This window comes from Trichosurus vulpecula, chromosome 2 (genome assembly GCF_011100635.1).
Source record: "Trichosurus vulpecula isolate mTriVul1 chromosome 2, mTriVul1.pri, whole genome shotgun sequence".
Lineage (NCBI taxonomy): Eukaryota > Metazoa > Chordata > Mammalia > Diprotodontia > Phalangeridae > Trichosurus > Trichosurus vulpecula.
The window spans coordinates 367564149-367579923 of record NC_050574.1 but is presented as its reverse complement, the minus strand read 5'-3'; the positions used below and the strand labels follow the sequence as shown (position 1 = coordinate 367579923).

Genomic DNA, 15775 nt, shown 5'->3' with positions numbered 1-15775 from the left:
CACTCAGTTGGAGTCAGAAGAATTACGGTCCCAGTACTTTATCACCAATGAGTTCAATGGCCTTGGACAAGTCACTTAACCTCTCTGAGGTCTCCCTTTCCTCATCTGTAAATGGGAGGTGATAATATTTGTACAGCCTTTCTCACAGGGTTGTTGTGAACATCAAATATATATAGTACTTTATTATCATTTACTTCTGGTCTGTCGACCCTTACATTAGGTGATGGGTGCTCAAAGAATGCATATAACTACTAGAAGTGAGAAGTTAAATTTGTTTCTGCCAAAAAAATAACTGTGTAAACTAAGTTGTATCTAACTTTGAAATGCATCATCTTCTACCAGTCTGGATTAATCCATGCTACTGTTCCTTTTCTCAAACATGGCCTATTGTGGGGCAGCTAGGTGGAGCAGTGAGTAGAGCACCAGCCCTGGAGTCAGGAGGACCTGAGTTCAAATCCGGCCTCAGACACTTGACACATGTACTAGCTGTGTGACCTTGGGCAAGTCACTTAACCCCAATTGCCCTGCCAAAAAAACCCCACCACCAAAGTGTGTGTGTGTGTGTATGTGTATGTGTGTGTATGTGTGTGTGTGTGTGTGTGTGTATATTTATAACATGGCTAATTGAAAGTTGACTAATTCTAAAGTGAAAGACCTATGCTATTGAGTAATGATGACAATGGATCCGGAGCATAAAGGGACAACGTCACTAAAATTTGCTCAGACTAGCAACAAGAGGTAAAAAAAAAAAACAACAAATTTACTATTCTTACTTATCAGCATCTTCAGAGACTGCTTTTATGATTCCTATTCATAGAGGAAAAGCAATCTGGGGAAACAGATTAACCGATGTCCTATACTTTGTATGGTACCATCTCCACCAACTGAGTTAACTGTACAGCCTTAAAGTTTAGGCATTACTCCAAATTTAAAACTTCAAATTGTTAGAATGCAAACTCCTTGAGATTAGAGATCATTCTTTTATATTTACATTCCCAGGGCCCTGTACAGTACCTGGGTATATAGTAGGAATGATAACATAAATGCTGGTTGGTTGATTTCCCTAACTCATAATTAATCTAGTGTTAAAATGAACCTCATGAATCTCTTAAATTGTAAAATAGTATTCATGCTTTTACCTCAATATTTGAAGAATTTTCCCAGTAAGTAACTTCATAAGTTAGTGGATAATCCTGGCTCATTGGCTTTTTTTCAGATTCCCCTGGAATACTAATGTAAACAGAGAATGAATCCTTATCAGGTTTCACTATTATGCTTGGAGGGCCTCTTCTGGCTAGACATAGTTTATGGAGAGAAACAAAATGTGATTAGAAAAATAAAAATTAAAATACTCACATCAATAAAGGAGAATTGTAACATAGAAGTACAACATTTATCTGCTTACTTTGTAGTCTAGTATCAAATTTTCTCTCAGCAGACCAAAAAGATGTGATAGTTCCATTTGAAGCTTGTACACGCAGATAATAAATTCCATCTTTGGTGATTTCTTTTGAGAAGTCGCAATGTCTACTTACGATATTTTTACAATCAGATATAGTTTTCCACTTATCTGAGTAATCTTCTGGAATTCTTTTATAATAGGCCCTATAAGACAAAATGTAATTTACTTTTTAAAAAGTTCAACAGTTTCAGAATTAAACACATTAGACCTTTATAAAGTTCAGAAATAATTTTACTTGTATCACTCATTTTTATCATTTAACAGTATGAATAAATGAAGGGTCCATAATCAGATTTTTATATGCCTTTGACAAGATATCCCTGGCTTATTTTCAGTTCCTCAAAATGTCTGAAGTGTTGACCATCTAGGAGACATAGAAAGTTTATAGTGTATTAGGGGCAGGGACAATGATTCATAAATAACTATTAATATGAAATAAAACTTAAGTCCATTAGAGGTACACAGTGCTGTGTGAGATCTGAGAATGGAATGAGACGGCTTCCTGAGAGCAGTGACATTTGAATTGGATTTTATATGATGAGTAGGAATTCAAGAGGAGAATGAAGCAGTTCAGGTACGTGGAGCAATATAAGACAAGGAATAGGGGTAGGAGATAATGAGTGGTTCAGTTTGGCTGAAATAAAGAGTATGTGGAGGGGAATAATATGAAATAAAGCTTGAGGAGCACATTGGTGCCAGATTGGAAATGGTTTTGCTACCAAGGAAAAGAATCCAAACTCTAAATTGACAATAAGTAGCAACTTGAAAGGTCTTAAGCAGAGGAATGATGTGACCAGGTCAATAAGGAAGATAAGTCTGGTCATGATGTGACGGGCTACTTGAAGCAGAGAGAAAATGGAGATAGAAAACGGAGATAGAAAACATGTTAGGAGCCTTTTGCAATAATCCCAGCAGGTGGTAATAATGACCTGTACTAGGCTGGTAGAAGCAGAAATGAAGAGGTTATATACTCAAGAGATATTATAAAACCAGAACTGATAAGGCTTGGTAAATGATTAGATGTAAGATATAAGAGAACACACCACAATTTCCAACATAGGGAAAATAGGTGATTGGTGGTACCACTGAGAAATTATTACAGACTCTCAAAGTTGAAAGGGACTCTAGAGGTCATCTAGTTCAACTTATATCTAAGTGAGAATTCTTTTATAACATCCTTATAAGCAACCACTCTGTGGCTTGAAGACCATTAGTGATCAAGAATTCAATCTTCATGTCTCTAGCATTTTATACCATCTACCACCTGGATACACTTTCTCCTCTGACCTGTCTGACCACTCCTTCTCAGTCACCTTTCCAAATCATATGATATCTAACTAGGAATATGCCATGAGGCTCTTTCCTGTGCCTTTTTCTCTTTTCTTTCTCTATTCTATTAAATGGTGATTTCATTGGCTCCCATGGGTTCAATTAGGATCTTTATACAAATAATTCTCAGAGCTGTATAAGGTGTTCCAAAAAGTTTTATCTCACTTTTAAGCTTTAATAACTTCAGATATATAAATGCTATAAACTTCAAAAAAATTAAGGTTTCATTATTTTAAATGTTAAAATATTGACATTTCTCATTAAAATTTAACATAACCACCATCATACACATTCCTCTAGATGATATCTGAACTTTGTAAAAATTTTCATCAGCTGCTTAAGTTACTGAAAGGATTAAATTTATAATCCTAGCTTTAAGATCAACCAAAGAATGAGGTTTGATGCATATAACAGTTCTGACATGACCCCCATAAGGAAAAAATCTAATGGAGACTGAGGTGGCCTACACCAGAAGATATGCCTTTCTGAACCAATGCCTTGCATTGAGACAGTTAGTAGCTCGAGATAAGTGTCACCCAAATACTACTGTGCACACAATGCCAGGGTGCCTTGTATTCTTAAAATTAAAATTTTATTACTCAAAATTTGCATAACTCGATAAATGGAAAAGAAATTCAAATAAACTTTCAGATGACGTTTCTGTAATTTTGAACCATTTATACTTTTAAATTTATTAAAGCTTAAAAATGCTCTAAAACTTTTGGGAGGCCCTATATTTTCAGCTCTAGTCTCTCTCCTGAGGACTAGTCATACCCACTAAACATTTTCTACTGGATGTCCGAAAGGCACCTCTAACTCAATATATCCAAAGAGAACTCATCATTTCCCCCAAACCTATCCCTTTTTGTAACTTCCTGATTGTCAATGGCACTAGCACCCTCCCAGATTTGCAACTTTATTGTTGTACTTGTCCCATTACTCACCTCACAGAGCTGATTAGTGGCCAAATTTTGTTATTTCTATTTCCACAACGCCTCAGGTATATATCTCCTTCTTTAAGTCACAGACCTCATTCTGTTTCAGGCCCTCATCGGCTTTCACCTATACTGCTGCAGTAGCTTCCTAATCGATGTCCCAGACCCAAGTCTCTTCCTATTTCAATCCAATCTCCTCTGCTCCCAAAGGGATTTTCCTAAAGTACAGATTTGGACATATCACCCCTCATCTCAATAAATGCCAGTAATTCCGTACTAGCTCTAGGACCAAACATAAACACCTTTGGCATTGGAAGCTCATCCTATTCTGGGTCCCTTCTTCTCTTCCTAGCATTCTTAATGCTTTACTCCCCTCCACGAACTTTATGGTCCAGCCATACTAGCCTACTTGCTGTTCCTCACACACAATGCTCCACCTCCCATCTCCTCATCTTTGTCCCTACTGTCCCCCATGCTTAGAATGCTTTCCACCTCTACTTCTTAGAATCCCCCCTTCCTTCAAAACTCAGCTCAAACACTGCTTTCTACAGAATGTCTCACCTGGTCTTTCTGGCAGCTAGTGCTATCATCTACGGTTACTTTTTATCTACTTTGTATCTATTATATAGACCAATTTGTTTACAGGTTTTCTCCCTTATCAGAATGTAAACTTCTTCGAGGGCAGGCACTGTTTTGGCTTTCTTTTTCTATCTTTTTTGCCAGTGTCCATACCTGTTAAGTGCTCAATAAAGGCTGACTGATTGCCCAGCCATTCTAATTTTAGATGGTTCTGGGTATCTTCCCTTTTACTGAGGTGAAATCAGTCATTTCCACTCACTGCTACTGTTTCTACCTCTTACCTTTATCAGACCTCCCCAACTGCTTCTCTAACTTCTATACTACTACTTCTTCCTCCTTCCTCATTAATCATGGGCTATAAGCCTCAAGTCCTCATTCCCCTCTCCTATTCGCTCCAAATTCTTTCTCTTGGTGACCTGATCCTATCTGACAGTTTCAATTGTCTCTGCTATGCTAAAGACTCAAATCTACATCTTCAGCCTCTCCTAACACAGTATCTAGTCCCATTTCTCTTCCATGTTTCCTTATCCCCTCAAAATCAACTTGATCTTGTCTTTTCTTTCTCAGATATCCCCAGGCCCTCATTTATGCTTGTTCCCCACCATCTTCCTGAAGTGCTGCTCTACTTCTGCTACTATGCACTCCATACCTCCCCCCCCCCCCCCCCCCCCCGAAAAACGAATCTCCAGGGATTATGGCCTGAAAAAGGTAAACTATTCATTCACCTTTAAATCTTTTGCCCTTGGAGCTGTACTGTCTTGACTGGGCAGAGTCTGCTGCCTCAAATCATAGTTTCCACAGCTCTTTTCCAGTTAAGCCTTCCTACTGCTGTTATACCCTCTGAATTAGACCTCCAGACATTATACTTTGTTGGAGTTAAGCCACTCAGCTTTGAAACTTCTGCCAGGGACAAGTCTTGTTTGGGGAGAGCCCTCTATGTTTATCTAGCCCCAGACATCCAGCCTTGCTTCTCTCTAGCTATCTTTCTGCCATGCTTAATAAATACCTTCTCATTCATTCAACTTTCCTGCCAAGACAACTCAGTCTATAAAATTATTATTCATTTATCCTGGTTCAAGAACTCTTAATAATGTGTGACTTTTCCTTTTCCCTGATCCTTTAGAACTGTTTATAGAATCCTGTAGTTGCTTCCTTTGAAATGTGTTATTTGTCCCTTTCTTCTGAATTACAATGCCATTTCATCACCCAATCCAGACTCTTCTTACTTCATGCTAGCTTCCTAAATGGTCTCTATTCAAAAATCTCTCAATTTGAAAATGATAAATTCAAATCCCTCTATAACACATTCAAGTTTTTGCATAATCTAGAACTATTCTACCCGTCAAAAATTCTCTCATTACTCTTCAACATGAATACTATGTCCAGCCAGTCTGGTCTCCTCATTATCTTGTCTCCAAGCTTACTGCAAGTGCCTTAAACTTCAAATTCTGCTTGCTCTACAAGGCATTTTCTAACCATTTCAGCATATAAATATCTCTATATTAAACTTCTATTGCATTTACCAGCTATATATCACTTGCTTTGCAGTTTAAATTACATATTTTCATCATTAATAGACTATTTTATGTATGCTCTGTCATTGCATGGCCAAACCCTCAGAAACATCTCTTTCTTCAATGGCTCTAATATTAAGTATACGAAGGGTAAAACTTAAAGCACATGCCAAAACAACCATCAGGATCAACTTTCTTATCAGTCTGTGTGGTCACACTTTAATACAAGTGAAGTTCTATTTCCTTTCTGTAGATCCATTCTTAGATCATCTAACTTTGAAGAATGATAGAGCTTGGGAGTGATGGCTTCTCTCCCACTCCTGATTCCTCTTTTCCCTACTTCCTTTCTTTTGATTCACCATTCTAGATCTTTAGTAACCCTTCTTTTCCTTGACTAATCTCATTCTCTTTCCTCTTTCCCTTAAGAGGTAAGTTTCTCTTCTCTTTTCAATCTACTCTTTCTCCCATGTGTATTATTGCTGCTCAGTCAGCACATTTTTTCTTGAGTTTCCATTTGAGCTTGGTTCTCTCCCACTGGTACTTGGTTACTTCTCCAAGCATTAAGCTATCTAAAGTCATATAAAAATGCTCTAAATCACTATTGATTAGAGAAATGCAAATCAAAACAACTCTGAGGTACCACATCACACTTATTAGATTGGCTAATATGACAAAAAAGGAAAATGATAAATGTTGGAGAAGATGTGGGAAAACTGGAATATTAATGCATTGTTGGTAGAGTTGTGAACTGATCCAACCATTCTGGAGAGCAATTTGGAACTATGCCCAAAGGGCTATAAAAATGTGTATACCCTTTGACCTACCAATGCCACTTCTAGGTCTGTATCCCAAAGAGATCATAAAAATGGGAAAAGGACTCACATGTACAAAAATATTTGTAACAGTTCTTTTTGTGGTGGCCAAGAATTGGAAATTGAGGGGATGCCCATCAGTTGGGGAGAGGCTAAACAAGTTGTGGTATATGAATGTAATGGAATACTATTGTGCTATAAAAAATGATGAGCAGGCAGACTTCAGAAAAACCTGGAAAGACTTATATGAACTGATGCAGAGAGAAGTGAACAGAATCTGGAGAACACTGTACACAGTAACAGCCACATTGTGTGATGACCAACTTTAATAGACTTCTCTCTTCTTAGTAATGCAAGGATCTAAGACAACTTCAAAGGACTAATGGAAAATGCTGTCCACATTCAGAAAAAGAACTATGGAGTCTGAACGAAGATCGAAGCATATTATTTGCTCTCTTTCTCTTTTGATGTTTGTTTCTTCTTTCTTGTGGTTCCTCCCATTGCTTCTAATTCTTCTTTACAACATTTCTGATGTGAAAATAGGTTTAATCTGAATGTACATGTAGAGCCTATATCAAATTGCACACTGTCCTGGGGTGGAGGAATGGGAGAGATGGGGAGAAAATCTGGAAATCAAAATCTTTTGGAAGTGAATGTTGAAAACTAAAAATAAATAAATACTTTAAAAAAGAAAATAAAGCATTAGTAGGAAGAACATTAACATATGAGGCAAAGAAAATTAATAGAACGGCTTTTTGAACTTACAGGAGATACTGAACTTGAAAGTTCATGTTTTCATATGGATAATCCCATTTAAGAACATAGTTATTTACAGCATCAACTTCTACATTTTCCGGACGAGGTAGTTTATGTTCAGCTAGAAGGTCAAATAATATGTAAAAAAGTTAAATTTTTGCTCTAGCAAAATAATATGTAGTGCTAACAGCTTTAGTTGACTTCGACTATTTAGCGGCATATACTACTTAAACATAATTATCAAAATGTCATAATTCAACAATACTAAAACACTTTGAAGATGACATTTTATGGAAGGTTTTCTATCTTCTTTCTGCAGACTGAGAAAAGATAAAAAGAAATCTATTTTATTATGGATATTTTTTTAGGGGAAAAATCTATGTCTTCTTAAAATTTTTTTTTCTTGACAAGAAGCAGTAAATTAACTTTAGACAAAATCCCAGATACAGACTTTTAAAATTATGTAAATACTCTTATAACCTAGTGACCTTGTTTTTTCTAAAAATACAGGTATAATCTTCTAGCTGATCTAAAATGATTATTCTTTCTTACCTGTAGTATTTATACACAGTATTGGACTGTAGGGACCATTTTTTTTCTGTATAGGTAATTTTGCTTGAACTTTTAAACAATAAGTAGTTTCTGGAGAGAGATCATTAATTTTATCTCTGGAATAAACAGTATGTCTGGTTTCCTACAAATAAGAGAAATTTATTCATTTTAAAATAAAATCCAATTTTGGAATCTAATTTTTCACATGTTCTATTTCTCATTCTTCTCAAAATCAATTTTACTCCCACATCAAATTTTTAGAAAGTTTTAGAAAACCAACTATTACTTACTTCTACATGTGAAGAATTTTTCCAAATAATTAAACTGTATGTAAAACTTGAGATATGAGTAGCCCACATGCTACTATTTGTTATTCGTGGAGGAGAAATGTTTATTATTATTGATGTATCTTCAGCTTCTAATTGTACTTCTGGAGGACCAATTTGTGCTGGAAAGGTAAAAACAAATTTTTTGTATGTATACATATACACATAATTACATACATAGCATATCAATAAGCTTATCAATATGATCAAAAATTATTTAAAAAAGTTAGGAAATAGGACCTATGGTAAGAAGACTAAGTTATTTCTAAAGAAGAAGTGGCTTCTTTGGGTATTTATACTGCTATATTTTTGGGAAGTACACCTTGCTAAGGACCTTCAACAGCAGAGAGTATGAAAGTCTTGACCTAAGTTTCCAGACAAACTCTCGGCACATCAAAGGTGATACACACACACACACACAAATACACACACACACACACACACACACACACACACACACACACACATACACATACACACACACATATATAGGTGCACATATATATATATTTTATTATTTAGGGGAATTTGATTTTTGTTTTTTGGACAATATAAATAATTATCTTTTCTCACCTTCATAGGTGAAAAGAATTTAAAGACTCCTCAAAATGTAAACATTGAGATTGTACATCATAATTTCATACTGAAATGGAATTGGGATAACGAACCTAACAGCAATGTTACTTTTTCAGTATATTACCAAAAGTATGTGTGTGCTTTATTTTTTGCTGTGCTAGAATTATCTGAATATTTTACATGAGCAAAGTTGACACTCTATATTTCAATTTTATTACTAGAATATTTTCCCCATTCCATAATCAAAATTTTCTTTTACAGATATTGAATAATCTCCAGCCAATGTATGACCTTGTTCAAAACAAGGTCCTAGGAAAATCATTTTTTTTGAGTTGGGCATAAAGAAATAAAACTTGGATTAAATTTAGGCAGGGCCTCTCAAGCCTTTCTACCCATCTCCTACCCACAGCAGTGTCTCCATGAGCTAATCTAGATATGCCAACTCCATTATCAGAAATTATGTTCTGCACCAAGTTATTTACAAACAAATATCAATCATTCCCTCTGACAGATATAAGTGGAAGCAACTGAATGGAGATCATTCAGAAGCAGGTCCCAGTCACATGGGTAATTCCCTTTTTCATCTGAGAAATTTGAATTTTCCTTCAATAGTTACACACATTTATGAATTGTTATGAATTTAAAATATTATGAATAAGACCACATCAGTTAAAATCTGAAGAATAACAATTAAAACAAAATAAACCCCAAGCCAGTAATGAGCAAAATGATTTTTAAGACCACAAAAACCCTATAGACAGTAAAACAAAAGAGTTTTTTCAAGAAGTAGTCCAGAATAATTTGTACGCACAATTGCATCTTTCTGATTTGTTTGTCTTTATTTTGGTCTGGACTTTTGATAACATCAGTGTGTGCAGTTCCAGATAGAAAACTTTCTCTTTCACTGCAGTTGTTCTACAACATACAGTTCTAAAATAATTGCCTGGGGGCTTGAGAGGTTGTGACCAATTCAAAAGAAAGAAGAGCATGTATTTAGCAGGGATTTTGCGGCTATTTGCCATCCTTTTATGTAGTTGAAATTAGTATATGTATTCTATTGGCTCTGCTTTCTTTCCCTACTATGTATGACCTCTTATGTATTCTCTGATTTCTTCATATTCATCATTCCCTGTGGTGTAGTAATATCGTATTAATGTACCACAACTTATTTAGCCATTGCACAATCATTGGACATACTGTTTATTTCCACTTTTTTTTTCCTATTATAAATTGTACTATTATAAATAGTTTTATACAGATGGGTCTTTGTTTCCAGTTCCTAACATCTTAGGATAGAAAACCTAAAAGTGGTGTGGCCATTCCTGGGGAATGTTGTCTGTTTATGTGGCCTCATGTTTTCAGGACCCTATATTTATCCCTCAATGCTTTTGTACAATCCAAACTACTTATAACAAAGCAAATTTTAGTATGTGTTATATCCTGTGGGTTCATACTTTCAAAGAGAAGACTAACTCCCTACTGGGTACTTGCATTATGTTTTTTGGGGTTTTTTAATTTGTTTTTGCATTACGCTTTCATTAAGCCCCACAGGAATAGAAACAACAATTGAGGGAAACCAACCTGTGCAATCACTCAAATCTTGCCTGATTACCCTTTACAAGGCCCACGGAAGCAAACAAGTAAGCAGCAGAGTCTAGAACCCAGGCTCGGCTTCCTGTCTGTTACAATGAATTCACTCAGTGACTACAGTGGGAAGGAGGAACCCATTTCTTGTTACTGTGGTTCAGACTAGATTTAATAATCAAAAAAATTTATGGTTACCTGAAGATTTCCAAGTTTAAATCTTCAGGTTATGAAGATCAAGTTTGTTTTCACCTTGTTACTAATACAAGTTCAGAATGCCCCTGTATATATTTACATACAGCAAAAGTTGCTTCTATTTGCCTTTTAAGAATTGTGGAAAATATTATACTATTTTATATCATTTCTAATTTCAACCAGACCCAGAGCCTGAATTAATGAGTAATTGGATGAAGATCCAGGACCTAGGCTTCTTGTTCTCTCTAAAAGTTTGCTCAGGAAATACCCTTACCTCTGTCAACAAGGCCAGATTAGACTGACCTAAGGACAATACCCTAACCCCAAGAGAGATTACCTTGCTTAATATTCTACAGGTATATACTATGTTATGGAATGTAATGAGACACTGAGACGCTGGGCTGTAGTTTCAACTGACTTTTGTCAACATCCTTTACAACTCTATTCAATTAAGGAAAATCCTCTTCTTGTATCACGGTTAAACATACATGGGGGTCATAAAAATGAGGTAATAGAGGCTTGCTAGGTCTGCTCAAATAACGTATATAAGTTTTTTCATTCCTTTGTTCAGACAGCCAGAGCTTATGCTCTGACTCCTTGTACGTACAAGTAAGCTAGACTAGCTATGCTTTAAGGGAAAATAATAAACAACATGGATTTTTCTATCACCTAGCTCTGTTGTTTCCTTCAACCAAATTTTCAGGTTTAACAGTTTGAAATAAGTACCTAAGGATCTGTCTTTATTTCATTGACCTATCATTGCCTATTAATTGCATGTGTACTATTGTATTACTTAATGCCATGATAATCTGTTTTTCCCTCTCATTTGGGAGATCTTAACATTAAAATTACATTATTTCATTATGATTTTTACTGAATTTTACTGTTTTTTCATTCAGAAATATGCCACACTGCTTTGTGTCTTCCGGAACAACACTATCTTTGTTGTTCTTATCTTTGGTGACAGAGGATCCAGTGCCTACAGGTTAAGTGATTATCCAAAATCTTGACCATGTAGACTCACTTGCCATTTATTATGAGGTTATGGCAGGGGAGTGTCTAGATGAAAATTGGTCTTTAAAATAAACACATTGATTACAGGCTCAGATCTTAAAACTCTCTTACTACATTCATCTGAATAATCTGTACAGAAGTTTTAAAAAAGAAACTTTTAAAAATATTACCCCTCCTATTTGCTGACATCAAGGATATCAAGGTTAAGGGTAGGCTGGGTGTAATCAGTCAACAAGCATTTCTTAAACAATGACTGTGTGACAGTCACTCCGTTAGGTAATAGGAATGCAAAAAAATGCAAAACATGGCCCCTACCCTTAGGGAACCTACATTCTAAAAGGAGAAACAACATAAAAATAAATCAGTATATTCCAGATATATACAGAATCGATGGAAGGTAACTTGAGACAGGAAAAGTTTCCTGCAGAAGGAGCCAATACTTTTTAAGCATACGATCTCTAGTCATTTTTCTTCCAGCTAACACCTAAGACCAATTTTTATTAGGTCAGTCGCTCTTGGGCATGTTCAGATATCTGCTGATTTAATTATTTATTAATTATTCATGTTTAATTATTATTTGTTTTGTCACTCCTTGTTTTCTTTCTAGCTTCTTAGGGCCCTAATGGTTGCTTGGTCAGGGCTGACTACCTACATAAAAGAGCAAAAAAAAAAAAACCCAAAAAACCATAGAATCTCATAGATCTGGAGAGAGAAATGATGTCAGAGACCAGTTGGTCCAATCCCTTCATTTTAGAGATGAGAAAGCTGAGGCCAGGGAGGTAACAGATAGCATCCAGGAAATGTATCATGGAAAAAGCAAATGATTTGGTCATGTAAGAAAAGAAACACCAAACATAGCACTGACATACACAAATATTAAAAGAGCGAAAGGTCCTCCGCTCTCATCTCTCTCATGAACTGTAGTTCCCCCTTCTCCAATTACCTATTAGAGATTTCCACCTGGTTGTTCTGTTCTATACATCTCAAAATTAAAATGTCCAAAACAAAATGCATTCTCTTTCCCTGCAAGCCCTCCTTCCTTCCTCCTAACTTCCTTCTTCTCTTGGGGGCATATCAAATGTTCTACTAGTCAACCCAGATGCACAATCAAGAAATCATCTCTCAGTGATAGCAGTTTTGTCCAGCGCAGACATCTCATAAATGGGGCCTCCAGGACAAGGAGGTAGATAGGAAGGTTTGGAGAACATGTTTGAAGAACATAAAATGTCTGCCTGAAAGTTGCCTTTTCCGTTTCTAAAATGCTGTTACAACTCTTTTAGAAACCAAATTCTGAAAAACTCTATAATGGAAGGCAAATTTTGAAAGGCTGAAGTATCTAAGTGGTACAGTGAGTAGAGGACCAGCCTTGGAGTCAGGAGGACCTGAGTTCAAATCTGGCCTCAGACACTTGACACACTTACTGGCTGTGTGACCTTGGGCAAGTCACTTAACCCCCCAATTGCCCTGCCTTTCCCTCTGCAAAAAAATAAAAATAAAAAAAAATTTTTTTTGAAAGGCCAGCAAGAGTTGCTAAGGAGCAGCTGTACATATTTAAATTAGCATATTATTAACACTCTGGGGGGGAGAAAAAATTTTTTCCAAAAAAAATTCAAAAAGATTTGCCAGTATTTAATCTTTTTTCATCAGTGATAATAGAGGAATCACTGCGTTTGGACTCTTAATACCTCTGTACCTGCTAAGCTGCAGAAGGAAGTAGAAGTAGCATTCAAAAAGAGAATCTGTATCAGACTAAGTACCTGCAGAACAGATCTGGTCTGGAAACAACCAAAAAACTAACATCCATATGGCCAAGAGAATTATCTATATACAAACTGAGGACGTGCTTGATGGGAATGCTAATTGGAAACAGGCAGGCTTTCACAAACTGTATCACATACTACCTACACTGTTGCCATCATATGATTGATGAAAAATACAGAGAACACAAGATCCCACTGTGCCTGTTGTTTGATTTTAAAATAGCATTTGACTCAGAAAGTGAAACATGACCTTAAAAATCTCTTAGAACAAGGTGTCTCCCCGATCCACGCAACAAAGTTACTCAAGCTTCCTTAAAAGTTTGAATAGATAACCATAAGGCGCTATATAAATGCTAGATATTATTAACCTTATACAGTAACCATTTTATCATAAATATCAAGAGAGACATAAAGTAGGGAGGATGTATTCATATAAAGTGTTTGCCACAGTGACAGGGAAGATCTGGTGAAGAATTCAATTTAAAGGGAAATTCTCTATGGATGGTGAGGTCCTTCAGATGCTCCTGTTTACGGACGACATTTTACTGACTGCCCCAGAACATTGCAGAGCTTTCTGGAGATACATAATCACTTGAAAGTTTGGCCTAATTGTCCATATTGGAAAAACCAAGTACATAAAGAATGTCTATTGCTCAAGTTGAGGCACACACTTAGAAGGATATGTACACGTGTGTTCACAGCATGTAATTATACTCTTTACTAGCTGTGTATATTTAAGCTTTAATAGCTTAAAACTGCCCTAAGACTTGGGACATGCGAATATGTATATATGTATATGTGTGGATGTATATACACATATATATACACACACACACACACATATGTATATAATATATACATACACACACACACATATGTATATAATATATACATACACACACACACATACTCCCTTAATAAAAGGATTTGGTGAAGTTTGGATTTAGTCAAAGAGTTGCACTTGAGAACCTACAGGGCAACATGTGGCCTCAAGGCCATAGGTTTCCCACCCCTCGTATATACACATACAAGTCAGTCCACTTTTCCAACTCATCAATCTTAACTCAATCATTTCTCCCAAATTCCACTGAATGTTTACTTCTCAATGACTATTTGTTGTTTTAGTAATATTTTCTTTTGCTAGACTGAGTGATACCTTATTATTATTGTCACTGTCTCCTTTTTTACTATCTTGGAATACACTACTAATGATCCTAAATTATTTCTATCTCTAATCATGATGCTTCTGATAAAGAATTATGTCATCAGAATCAATTTTCTTGGTCACTTTTGTTGTTGTTCAGTTGTGTCTAAGTCTGTGGCCTTGTGAACCAGAGCACTCCAGGCTCTTCTATCCTTCACTTTCTCTTGAAGTGTAAGTTCGTATTCAATGTTTCCATCATACTGTCTATCCCTTTCATGCTCTACCTTGCCCCTCTACCCCCCCATTTTTGCCTTCAATCTTTCCCAACATCGGGGTCATTTCCATGAGTCCCACCCTCTTATTATGTGGCCAAAGTATTTAAGCTTCGGCTTCAGTATTTGACTTTCTAGTGAATAGACTAAATTAATTTTTTTATGTATTGACTGATTTGACCTCCTCGTTGTCCAAAGGATTCTCAAAAGTCTTCTCCAGCACCACAATTCAAAAGCATTGATTCTGTGGTACTCAGCTTTCCTTATAGTCCAACTCTCAGAACCATACATTGTTACTGAAAGAAGCATAACTTTGACTATATGGAGCTTTGTCAGCAAGGTGACATCTGTTTTTCAGTATGCTGTCCAGATTTGTCATAGCTTTCCTTTCAAGGAGCAAATGTCTTTTAGTTTCATGGCTGCAGTTGCCATCTACAGCAGTCTTTGAGACCAAGAACATAAAATCTGACACTGCTTCCATTTTTTCTCTCTCTATTTGCCAGGAAGTGATGGGACTAGTTGCCTAGATCTTAGGTTTGTTTTTTTTTTTTAAGTGCTAAGCTTCAAGCCAGCTTTGACATTCTCCTCATTCTCTTTCACCCTCATTAAGAGGCTTCTTAATTCTTTACTTTCTCCCATCACAGTGGTATCATCTGCATATCTGAGATTACTGATATTTCTCCTAGAAACCTTAATTCCAGCTTTTGATTCATCCAGCCTGGTATTTTGCATGATGTACTCTGCATACAAGTTAAATAAATAAGGTGACAATATACAACCTTGTCACACTTCTTTTACAATCTTAAACCAATAAAGAACTCCATATTCAGTTCTAAATGTTGCTTCTAACCCACATACAGGTTCTTCAGGAGAAAAGAGGATAGGTATTTCCATCTCTTTGAGGACTTGCCAAATTTTGTTGTTCTATACTATCAAAGGCTTTAGTGTAGTCAATGAAGCAAAAG

The 15775-nt window shown here is 36.1% G+C and overlaps 1 protein-coding gene across 1 annotated transcript in view; it reads right to left on the bottom strand.

Annotated features, from left to right (window-relative positions):
* The window catches only part of IFNAR1 (interferon alpha and beta receptor subunit 1), a 60119-nt gene that overhangs the window by 18090 nt on the left and 26254 nt on the right, over positions 1 to 15775 (bottom strand). The window contains exons 2-6 of the mRNA XM_036745990.1: positions 8230 to 8387; positions 7940 to 8081; positions 7397 to 7508; positions 1406 to 1605; positions 1140 to 1294 (exon numbers count right to left, since the gene is read on the bottom strand). Of these exons, the coding sequence (XP_036601885.1) occupies positions 1140 to 1294; positions 1406 to 1605; positions 7397 to 7508; positions 7940 to 8081; positions 8230 to 8387 (767 nt within the window). The remainder of the gene's footprint in view (positions 1 to 1139; positions 1295 to 1405; positions 1606 to 7396; positions 7509 to 7939; positions 8082 to 8229; positions 8388 to 15775) is intronic.